The 12,925-nt window shown below is 38.8% G+C and overlaps 1 protein-coding gene across 1 annotated transcript in view; it reads right to left on the reverse strand.

Annotated features, from left to right (window-relative positions):
- The window catches only part of dcp1a (decapping mRNA 1A), a 68,188-nt gene extending 58,168 nt beyond the window's left edge, over nucleotides 1-10,020 (reverse strand). Inside the window, exons 1-2 of the mRNA XM_073072198.1 lie at nucleotides 9,847-10,020; nucleotides 4,382-4,422 (exon numbers count right to left, since the gene is read on the reverse strand). Of these exons, the coding sequence (XP_072928299.1) occupies nucleotides 4,382-4,422; nucleotides 9,847-9,978 (173 nt within the window). The 5' untranslated portion in view covers nucleotides 9,979-10,020. The remainder of the gene's footprint in view (nucleotides 1-4,381; nucleotides 4,423-9,846) is intronic.
- Between the last annotated feature and the right edge of the window lie 2,905 nt (nucleotides 10,021-12,925).

Genomic DNA, 12,925 nt, shown 5'->3' on the forward strand with positions numbered 1-12,925 from the left:
TAGTCCTACAGAAGGGATGTAGGTGGAATTAATAATGGAAAAATAAGATGCCATATGAATTCAGTAGGTATTCTGGAACAGTTGTCACTACTCAGAATAGAAGTAACAATCCCCAAACAGCTGGGAAACATGTGGCAGGTGATAATGAGCAATTAGTGGGGCTGGAGTTAACCTCAGGTTCTAACTGACTTCAGTCTTAAATGTCCAGTGAGAGGTTTCTTTCAACTTTCAAAAATTCCTTAGATTCATGACTGGTTCCATCAGATTGAATAATAGCATGTATAACTATTTTTAACCAAAGAGGACATGATGCATTTCATGGCAGAGAAGTCTAGAGATGTCTCTTTAATTTGTGTCCTGCATACATCTACAAAGCATGGTTATCAAAATTGCACACAAATTCAACTGAGTATTTAGACATTGGCTAACTACACAGGGTACCATATTTCCCAATGTTTAACTTATTTTACTAAACAAATATGCCAATAATTCTCAGCACCAACCAATACAGACCTTTGTCAGATCATAATATTTTCCACTGACTTGCTGGCATTTATGCTCAAATATGAGAAGGTGGTACAGTCATGCAGCTCCGCCATACTAATTCTTTTTTAAGCTACAGTCCATTGTGCTGCAATAAGGCTTTTATAGGGAAACTTCAAAACAACATGCAGAATGAAGTTGCTATTCTTTATTTGTTAATAAGCAGGAATGTGAACATTAAAGTCACAATTTTCATCATCTGCAGTGACAAGCTCAGGTAGAATGCGAATTGCAAGCAGAGAATTTAAGAGTGTATGCTCTACATTACAGCAGACGTTTTTTTTAATTTAATTTGCTTTATGAGATATTTCATTTATGTTCATTCAAAACTGATTTACAGAAGTTATGAAAAATCTATTTTGTAACAGAAATCAGTTAATTTTGTTAGAACATAGAAACCCTACAGTACAATACAGGCCCTTCAGCCCACAAAGCTGTGTCGAACATGTCTTTACCTTAGAAATTACCTAGGGTTAATCACCCATAGCCCTCTGTTTTTCTGAGCTCCATGTACCTGTCCAGGAGTCTTTTAAAAGAACCTATTGTACCTGCTTCCACCGCCGCTGCCAGCAGCCCATTCCACGCACTCCCTACTCTGTGTAAAAAAACTTACCCCTGACATCTCCTCTGTACCTACTCCCAAGCACCTTAAAACTATGCCCTCTTGTGCTAGCCATTTCAGCCCTGGGAAAAAGCCTCTGACTACCGACACAATCAATGCCTCTTATCTTATACACCTCTATCAGGTCACTCTCATCCTCTGTCGATCGAAGGAAAAAAGGCCAAGTTCACACAACCTATTCTCATAAGGCATGCGCCCCAATCCAGGTAACATCCTTGTAAATCTCCTCTGCACCCTTTCTATGATTTCCACATCCTTCATATAGTGAGGCGACCAGAACTGAGCACAGTACTCCAAGTGGGGTCTGACCAGGGTCCTATATAGCTACAACATTACCACTCCACACCCAAACTCAGTCCCATGATTGATGAAGGCCAATGCTCCGTATGCTTTCTTAACCATAGAGTCAACCTGGGCAGCAGCTTTGAGTGTCCTGTGGACTTGGACCGCTCTGATCCTCCACACTGCCAAGAGTCTTACCATTAATATTATATTCTGCCATCATATTTGACCTATCAAAATAAACCACCTCACACTTATCTGGGTTGAACTCCATCTGCCACTTCTTGGCCCAGTTTTGCATCCTATCAATGTCCCACTGTAAACTCTGACAGCCCTCCACACTATCCACAACATCCCCCAACCTTTGTATCATGAGCAAATTTACTAACCCATCCCTCCATTTCCTCATCCAGGTCATTTATAATCATGAAGAGCGGCGGTCCCAGAACAGATCCCTGAGGCACACCACTGGTGACCAGTATTCAGTGAATACTGAAGTAAAGTATTCATTAGGTACCTCTGCTATCCATACACACTTCTCCATTGTCACACTTGATTGGTCCTATTCTCTCACGTCTTATCCTCTTGCTCTTCACATACTTGTAGAATGCCTTGAGGTTTTCCTTAAAATCATGTCCACCAAGTCCTTCTCATGGCCCCTTCTGGCTCTCCTAATTTCTTTCTACAGCTCCTTCCTGCAATCTTCTTGATCTCTATCATTACCTAGTTTTTTTGAACCTTTCGTAAGCTCTTCTTTTCTTCTTGACTAGATTTACAACAGCCTTTGTACACCATGGTTCCTCTACCCTACCATCCTTTCTCTGTCTCAATGGAACATCCCTATGCAGAACTCCACGCAAATATCCCCTGAACATTTGCCACATTTCTTCCATACATTTTCTTAAGAACATCTGTTCCCAATTTATGTTTCCAAGTTCCTGCCTGATAGCCTCATATTTCCCCTTACTTATTTCCTAACTTGTCTGTTCCTATCCCTCCCCAATGCTATGGTAAAGGAGATAGAATTGTGATCACCATCTCCAAAATGCTCTCCTATTGAGAGATCTGACACCTGACCAGGTTCATTTCCCAATACCAGATCAAGTTCTCTGAGTGCTGTATTTTTAAAAGGGAAAGACATTTAAACGATGCCTTTCATATTGTCAATGTCTATAATAGGCAGGCACCAAAGGGTATAACATCTTCTCCATAATTATTTTCAATTTATAGTTATAAATAGAGAAGATTACCCTTTGCCTGAATTGTTCTTGTGCTTTTTAATTTGAATGGAACTCAATGCATCCTAAAAAGTGCTGATCATAACAAACCCATTAGCCCATCTAAGCAATATACACAAAATGCTGGTGGAACGCCGCAGGCCAGGCAGCATCTATAGGAAGAAGTACAGCTGAAGTTTCAGGTCAAGACCCTTCGGCAGGACTAATGGAAAAAAGGGATAGTAACAGATTTGAAAGTGGGAGGGGGAGACACGAAATGATAGGAGAAGACAGAAGGGGGAGGGATGAAGCTAAGAGCTGGAAGGTTGATTGGCAAAAGGGATACAAGGCTGGAGAAGGGGGAGTATCATAGGACAGAAGGCCTTGGAAGAAAGAAAGGGGGAGGGGAGCACCAGAGAAAGATGGAGAACAGGCAAGGAGTTATTGTGAGAGGGAAAGAGAAAAAAAAAAAAATTAGGGATGGGGTAAGAAGGGGAAGAGGGGCATTAACAGAAGTTAGAGAAATCAATGTTCATGCCATCAGGTTGGAGGCTAGCCAGACGGAATATAAGGTGTTGTTCCTCCAACCTGAGTGTGGCTTCATCTCAACAGTAGGGGAGGCTATGGACTGAACCCATCTAACAAGACCCTAGTACTTCTGTCAAGGTGTGCAGCCAAATACGGCAGTCAGTTTCACACAATCAAATCCTACAAACAGCAATGAGATAAATAAACTGTTCATTTCAATTTGATAACATTAATATTATCCAGGAAACCAAGAGACCAATTCTGCTCCGATTGAATTCAACAAAAATTGGCATCTTCAACACAGTATTTCCCCAGGACTGCTCTGAAGTTCTATTTATAAGTTTCTCTTATTTTCAATTTATTTTACTTGCTGAAGCAGGAGAATAGAGCAAAGCCATCGAGCAACATTAAAAATTAACTACAGTATTAAAATGCAAAATGGCTTCATTCTTATTTTAGATGTAACACCAAGATAGATTGTCATGCACATTTTCATATCTGCATTTCATTACTTTTCCTTCTAATTTTGAGGAGTGTCTCTATAAATAACTTCCACAATACATTAGAATCAATGAAAAGGATGAAAATAGAGGCCAATGGAACTCTCTTCTGGACCAGGTCTTTCCAAGTGCGGAGCAGTTCTTCTCATTCCCGTGGTTTTAATATATTATATTTTTTCTGCTCTTTCCAGTTGTCATCAAACTCCTTTTAAGGTTATTATGGAATCTGTAGATATTTGTCTTCTAAGACAGTGATTCCAACCAAATAACTTTCCAAAGTCTTCATATTGATAAGTAGTGGTTCAAAGAATTAAATATTCCAGCTAAGTTTAAAACACATCTTCCTGCCTGAATTTTGAACTTTATGCTGAGGCTAGGATTGTATGTTTTAGATTTAACCATCTTCTTATAAATATTGCCTCCAAACATTATCTTTTGCAGTTCATCAACCCCTAACTCAGCCAGCACCATTACTTTACTCCACATCTTACCAGAAACTCCACCATCACAGAACTTCCCTTTAATTCTTTCCATCCACTTTCCCACAACTGTTAACTCGCATCAGTGCTTACTTTCCCATATAATGAAATGTAACCCATCTGAAAAATTACCTCTCTACTGATACACCTGGCAAATTTTGTTTATAAGTAAATCCTAAGATTAGTTTATTGGACAATTTATAAGCATACCTGGTGTACACGAACAAAGTACCTTCGATATCAGTCTTCTCCTATAAATTTAAAAAGAAAATCAAATTAAACTATTTCAAAGATCTTCACAAATCTGAAAAAATGTCTTAATAGACACAGACCTTAATACTCTAAAATTTTGAATTACTGAGAACCTCTACAGAATTAACCAAACAAGCAAATTATCATGTTGGTTTAATACCTCAAGCAGTTGACTGCAGGATAGCCATTGAAGTCGGATCCGCAACAATTATCTGTCTATTTGCCCTGCACAATGACAGAGCAAAACAGTCCACACCTTCAAAGATGTTTAAGTAACTCACTTAGATTAATAAACCCAGCCAAATCATAATCCAGCGACCTCAAACATTTAACTAATAGGTGACAAAAAGGACAAAGATGGCAAAGGAGGAAAGATTGCTCATGGAATTTAATTTTTTCCCCCAAAAACCTATCTCAAAAGCAAAAGAATCAGATTTAAGGAAGTACAAAAATAGAGACATATTGAGGAAAGCCATGAAGGGAAAGGAGATCAGTGCAAGAGCAAAAGGAAAGAGAGAAACTTCAAAAGGATAATGAATCAAGTCAAAAAATAAATTGCAAGGTTTGTGAACCCTTTGCAATTACTTGCTTTTCTGCATTAATTACTCTTAAAATGTGGTCTGATCTTCATCTACAAGAGCAAGGAAATCCTTTTGCATTTGTACAGGGCCCTGGTGAGACCACACCTGGAGTATTGTGTACAGTTTTGGTCTCCAGGGTTAAGGAAGGACATTCTGGCTGTAGAGGAAGTGCAGCGTAGATTCACGAGGTTAATTCCTGGGACGTCTGGACTGTCTTACGCAGAGAGGTTAGAGAGACTGGGCTTGTACACGCTGGAATTAAGGAGATTGAGAGGGGATCTGATTGCAACATACAAGATTATTAAGGGATTGGACAAGATAGAGGCAGGAAATATGTTCCAGATGCTGGAAGAGTCCTGTACCAGAGGGCATGGTTTGAGAATAAGGGGTAGGTCATTTAGGACAGAGTTAAGGAAAAACTTCTTCTCCCAGAGAGTTGTGGGGGTCTGGAATGCACTGCCTCGGAAGGCAGAGGAGGCCAATTCTCTGGATGCTTTCAAGAAGGAGCTAGATAGGTATCTTATGGATAGGGGAATCAAGGGATATGGGGACAAGGCAGGAACCAGGTATTGATAGTAGATGATCAGCCATGATCTCAGAATGGCAGTGCAGGCTCAAAGGGCCGAATGGTCTACTTCTGCACCTATTGTCTATTGTCTAAGTTACAATAATAGACAAACACAATCTGCTCAAACTACATAATAACACACAATTAATTGTACTTTTCATGTCTTTATCGAACACATTGTTTAATCATTTGCAGTCCACGCTAGAAAAGTATGTCAACCCTTGTATTTAATAACTGGTAAAATCTCCTTTAGATTTAGATTAGATTAGAATCAACTTTATTGTCGTTGTGCCGAGTACAGATACAAAGTCAATGAAATGCAGTTAGCACCTAACCAGAAATGCAAAGAATAGTGTTATTTACAAAATAACTGCGAATAAAGTGCTAAAGCACACAAATATAAAAGTACTGAGACAGTACAATATGGATACAATACTGCTTAGCGCTGTGATGTGAGGTTCAGCAGGGTCACAGCCTCAGGGAAGAAGCTCTTCCTGTGCCTGCTGGTGCAGGAGCAGAGGCTCCTGTAGCACCTACCGGATTGGAGGAGAGTAAAGAGTCCATGGTTAGGGTGAGATGCATCCTTGATAATGCTTTTCGCCCTGCCCAGGCAGCGTTTATGGTAGATGTTCTCAATGGTGGGCAACTGGGTGCCGATAATCCGCTGGGCAGTTTTCACCACACGCTGGAGTGCTTTGCGGTCCGATATGGGACAATTGCCATACCACACTGAGATGCAGTTGGTGAGTATGCTCTCAATGGTACAGCGGTAAAAGTCCGTCAACATCCTGGGAAAGAGGTGAGCTTTCTTGATGCTCCGCAGGAAATAAAGGCGCTGTTGCACCTTTCTGATCAGGATGGAGGAATTCAGGGACCAGGTGAGATCCTCAGAAATGTGGACACCAAGGAATTTGAAGCTTGATACACGCTCCACTACAGCTCCATTGATGTAGATGGGGACGTGAGTGTGGCTCCCAGCATGCCTGAAGTCCACAATGACCTCCTTGGTCTTCTGGGTGTTAAGGGCCAGGTTGTTGTAGGCACACCATGTGGCCAGGTGCTGGACCTCATCCCTGTAGGCTGTCTTGTCATCCCCTCTGATCAGGCCAACCACCGTGGTGTTGTCTGCAAACTTGATTATGGAGTTAGAACCATGTACAGGAACGCAGTCATAGGTGAAAAGAGAGTACAGAAGAGAGCTCAGCACACAGTCTTGAGGCACAATGGTGTTCAGGGTGAGAGTGGAGGAGGAGAGGTTGTCTAACTTAACAGATTGGGGTCTGTTAGTCAGAAAGTCCAAGGTCCAATTGCAGAGGGATGAGTTGATACCAAGCTGGTGAAGTTTGGTGATCAGCTTGGAGAGGGTCACAGTATTGAACGCCGAACTAAAGTCAATGAACAGCATTCTGACGTTGGGGCTGTCCAGGTGGGTCAGGTTATTTAACAACAAAAACCTCCACCAAACATTTCCTGTAACTGCTGATCAGACTTGCACAATGGCAAGGAGGAATTTTATGAATTTCCTCTATACAGAACTGTTTTAGTTCATCGATATTTCTGGGATACATGAACAACCCTCTTCAGGTTATGCCACAGTATCTCAATTGGGTTAAGGTCTGGACTCTGACTTGGCTATTCCAAAACACAAATTTTCTTCTTTTTAAACCATTCTGTTGTTGATTTACCCTTGTGTTTTGGATCATTGTCTTGTTGCATCATCCAACTTCTATTAAGCTTCAGGTGATGAACCATTACCCTGACATTCTCCTACAAAATATGTCTTGATAAAATATTGAATTCATTGTTTCTTCAACGATTGTAAGCTGACCAGGCCCTGAGGCAGCAAAGCAGCCCCAAAATATAAAAGGTGTTGGTGTGCGGTGCCTGTTTCCCTGCAAACAAAATAGTATGCATTTCTGCCAACAAGTTCAACTTTTGTCTCATTTGTCCACAGAACATTGTCCCAGAAGCACTGTGCAAACTTGAGAAATACAGCAATTTTTTTCTTGGAAAACAGTGGTTTCATCTGTGGTGTCTTTCTGTGAACACCATTCTTGTTCAATGTTTTTCTTAGTGGACACATAAATAGAGACTTTTCTGAAGGACTTCACCCCCTTCAGCATTGCACATTGTGCTTTTGGTTTAATCTTTGCAGGACGCCCACTCTGAGGGAGAGTAGCAATAGTAATGAATTTCCTCCATTTGTAGACAATTTCTCTTACTTGGACTGATGAGCACTCAGGTCTTTAGAAATACTTTTCTAACCTTTTCCAGCTTCATGCATCTTTACAATTCTTCTTTCAAAGGTCCTCTGAAAGTTGTTTTGATCAAGGCATGGTGTACATAGAGATCTTTCTTGAGAAGAGCAGGCTCTGTCAGTGACCTGACTTTATGTCTTTTTTATTGGGCAGTGCATCTCTCCAACCCACACCGCCAATCTCATCTCATTGATTGGAAGACCTGACTTTAAATAGCTTTTGTAGAAAGCATTACCCCAGAGGGTCACATACTTTTTTGAACCAAACTGTGATGGTTTAAATGGTGCACTCAGAATTGATGAGAAGTAATACAATTGTTTGTGTGTTACTAGTTCAGGCAGATTGTGTTTGTCCACTATTGTGACTTAGATGAAGATCAGACCACATTTTATGAAGAATTAATACAGAAAACCAGGTAATTGCAAAGGAGTCACAAAGTTTTTCTTGCAACTGTAGTTCTGAGAATGGCAACGACTGCAAGGGAAAATAATGACTCCAAAGGATATGTAAGCAGCAAAATCATTACCAAAAGCTGACAGACAGAAAAGAAATGGAATAATTATCTCGATTTCTTTTCATCTTAAATATTCAGTCCAGATGCAATGTGAAGTTTCTTATCAAAATTTGAAATGCTGTTTACTAGCTTCAGTAGAAAGGAGATGAAGATAGGTACAGAATGTATAAGGGACCCATTGAATTCTTGGAGAGGTTGGGTGAGTCTATTTACTGGTAAGCCAAGGAATAAATTGGAGTAAAGTATACAAGTGATCCATCATATTTTAGAGGTGGAATAAGACATACTGGAACCAATAGCACCAAAGGCCACATTACCAATTATAACTGGGAAAATGGAACAGAGTGGTAGAAGTATGATGAAGAGAATTGTAGGAGTTAGTGGATAGGGAATAATAAAGGCAAAGAATATCCCAGAACTCTATTATATTTACTAATTAAAGCCCAACTCCAACAGAATACCTACAACTAGGGACAGAGGCATAGATAATTCTTCAGGTGATATCAATAAGTGATAGCTGTTTCCAAATAACATCTGCTTAACTTTTCAAGAGTACTGTCTGTAGCCAAAGAACCTACAATTTAGAAATTAACAACACCTAAACCAACAATTTGATTAAGTGAATATTAAGAAAAAAAACTACTTTTCAGCAATTCCAAAATTTCATCAGGTAAAGTTAATTAAAATTTAAGGGCCAAAAAAAGTACCATTCAGTGCAAGGTATATGAAACCATCATAATGATTTTTAAAAATCAATTGGAAAAAGTCACATGATCTGCATAAAATTAATCAAAATGTAGTTTTTAAAAAGATTTAATTAAAGCTACATACTAGAAGAGACAAACCTAAATAATGAACTGTACAGTAAACATATAACCAAAGCCAATCCACTCAGACCAAATACTGTCAATATCTTTAGCATGACACAAGGTTTTAAAATTTAGAAACAAAGTCCAAGAACATTAAAATATTTTTTAAAATCCACGTCCAAAACTATGTAAAAGATTAATTATCAGTATTTGAATATATTTCCATTTTTCATTCCAATTAGGCTGACTTTGCTGATATTACTTGGCCATTTGTGGCTGTTATTTTGCTTAAGCAGATCTAACAGTTTTCAGAACGTTAAACTTTACTCAACTTTTAACAATTTCTCAACAATTATGGGGACGTTAGATAAACACGAAGAAAATATCTTGATAAGGTTGGATAATATAGAGTACGAGGAGGATCGTGTGAAATATTAAAGAAAACAGCATAGCCACGTACGACAAATACCCTAGTAAATTCGTTAATTCCGGCCATCAGGTGTCACCCAATACTCTTAGGTAAGCGACAAGGCCTTTAACAAATTCTTATAATACGATTATAAGAAATACAGCAAGCTTTCAGTAAATACCGGTCGCCCCAGGGTTAAAACTTAAGTGCAGAGCTTTCCAGTGAAGTTACAGCTTTAGTACGGAGCACAATTTCTCTCGTTCAGCACAACAGTGGCAACTCACCCACTCGCCAGATTTGGGGTTAAAAGTATATAGGGCGACCTGACTGGTTACGTCAACGATGCTGGCGATGAAAGGATCATTTTGCTTCAAAGCTGACAGACTAATATCGCGCCTTTTGCTCAACGCCTCCATATTGAATTACCCAACCTATATAGAGGAGAAAAGCACAACTCAAACACAGCTCCTCCTGCCCCACAACCCTAACTGATCGTTCCTACCCATCTGACTCTTACACTGTGCTCCCGGAACCAATCTTTATTGCACGAAACTACACACGCTCATTCGTACCTTCGCTTAGCGAACTGAAATACCGTTTATTTTCATTTCACATTAAGAAAAACTTCTTGTTTTTAAAAAAATTTGCTGTGGTTTTCGGGATAAAATTGTGGACAGTCCTCTGTGTTGCATCAGAAAATTCCGCCAACCCACATCTCTCTGACCGGTGGTGATATTGAGATGTTATTATTTAACTCCCACTTTAGAGAATTATTATTTGTCAGTCATTAGAAAGATGATTTTATTTAAAAGTTACACCATTTTTCTATATAAACCATCAGCTTTATAATTCATGCCACTTATCGATTTTATTCTCACATCTCTAATTGCTCGTTATGCTATTGTTTACATAAATAACCACGAAGGTATTTCTAAAAGCGTGATATGCTCACTCTTCATCCTACATCCAAGATGTTGCCTTCTCCCGCCCCAAATAAAACAGTTAGACATGACTGAGAGTGGTAAACTGATACACGATGTTAGAGACATTCTACTCATTCTTTAATTCGAGTTTCAACGAATCATTATTAGAAATTGCTTGGTACATGCTGCTCAGAGAAGCATGGCAGTTGGTTGATGTGTAAATTAACAATATATTTGATGTATTAACTATTAATGTTTACAAAATATGGATTGTCCGTGACATTGTTGCTCAGCCATTAAATATCCCAGTTTTTTTTCTTAGGTATAGACAATTACATGGCGCTGGAGATAACCTCCACTTGGCAAACTCTTCAGAAATTAATTATCCTTTTCCTTAACAATTTTGCACATTTGGAATTATTATTATTTATGTGCGTTCAAACGGCATATGCAGTAACAATAGAACTATTCATCTTTGATTCAGAAGAATTGGGCACTGCTGATACGGGTGTAATCCACATCACTAATTGGCCTATTGAGAGCTTCCTGATGAATATGTGGTGATTGTGCTCTATTTCTGCAGGAAATTTGGTCCTGAGTTGAAGTGATAATTCACTTTAAAATTAGGATTATTTGTTACTTCAGCTGGACTTGAAAGCCAAAAAAATCCCCATGACCTGATGATCAGCATCCCACGTTTTGAAATAGTTCGAAGTCTTCAATATCTCCACCACCCATTCTTTTAAGAAACTAAACTAAATTTTAAAAATCTACATTTTCTAGAATGATTGCCGCAAATTTGGAAATAGAAATGTAACCACAATATGTCAGAAAGCAGAGAGAGAGAAAATGGTGAGTACAGATGACATCAGCAAAAGGGTGAATGTGACATTTCTATTAAAGAAGTGGCAATGGAGCACTTGTAATTGGTCAGAGCTAATTTGGATTTATGAATGGATGTTTGTGTTTAACAAATCTGTTAGGGCTTAAGAGGTTGTTACTTGTAGAATAGAAAAGGGGAACTAGGATGTGGTGTATTTGCCAAACAAGATTATATTACAGAATATTAGAGCAGATGTGATTGAGGGTAATGCACCGTGTGAATTGATTATTGGACAGAACACAGTGAATAAACAGGTCACTTCAGATTGGGATACTATGAATATTGAGTTGTCAGATGTGCACAATCTAGATAAATAAATAATTCAGATGAAGGGATCAGGTTAATATATCAACATCTGTTGATACAAATACAGATGACTTTGTGAATTGTGAAGAGAACGCAGATGGGCTTCAGAGGATAGCAGCAAGCTAAGAGAACAGATAAGGATATTCAGATACAATATAATGTGGAAAAATGTTAAGTTATCTATCTTGGAATGTCACTGTTCAAAGGGATCTGGGAAACTTTGTGCACAATTTACTGTAAACTAACATAAGAACACCAAATGCCAGAAGATTTAAGCAAGAATAAGGGCTTCTCAATACATTAATGAGTGTCCTAGTAAGGCTAATGTGGAATATTGTGTCTAGATCTGATCTTCCCACTTAAGGAATAGCATACTTATGTTAGAAGTGCAATGAAGATTCACTTGATTGATTACTGGGATAAAGGATTGGCCTGTAAGGAGAGATTAAATAGATTTTTCTCTAGAGCTCAGAAAAATAAGAGGTAATATCTTGAAAACTAGAAATTTCTTACAAGGCTTGCTAAGGTAGTTACAGGGACCAAAACATACTGGATACACTCAGCAGGTCAAAGTTCAAAGTTATTTTCTATGTGTGTTTATATCTATATCTCTATCTCTATCCATCTCTATCCCCATCCCCATCTCTATCCCCATCCATCTATAGATATGTATATAATACAACCTTAAAAACAAAGAAACACAATAGAATTCACTAAAACCACACACACAACACTACCACATATTCAATTTGCAAAAGAGAGCAAATTGTGGAAAAAAAACTAAACAAGGACACATGGATCCACATTTGTGGAGCCAACTCAGTACTGAAGTGAATGAAGAAATCCTGGAGAAAAACCTGATGCAAACTGCAAGAGAACTGCAATTTGGGAGAAGATTTGTTTTTCAGCAAGACCATGACCCTAAGCATAAAGCCAAAGCTACACAGGAATGGCTTAAAAACAACAAAGTTAATGTCGTGGAGAGGCCAAATCAGAGTTCAGACCTCAATCCAGTTGAGAATTTGTGGCTGGACTTGAAAAGGGCTGTTCACTCATGATCCCCATGCAATCTGACAGAGCTTCAGCAGTTTTGTAAAGAAGAATGGGGAAAAATTGCAGTGTCCAGATATGCAAAGTTGATAGAGACCAGCTGTAATTGCTGCCAAAGGTGTATGTTCTAAATACTGACTTGAAGGGCGTGAATACTTATGCAATCAATTATTTTGTGTTTTACAAAGTATATTTGTAATT

The sequence above is a fragment of the Hemitrygon akajei genome, chromosome 19, assembly GCF_048418815.1.
Source record: "Hemitrygon akajei chromosome 19, sHemAka1.3, whole genome shotgun sequence".
In the NCBI taxonomy this organism is placed as follows: domain Eukaryota; kingdom Metazoa; phylum Chordata; class Chondrichthyes; order Myliobatiformes; family Dasyatidae; genus Hemitrygon; species Hemitrygon akajei.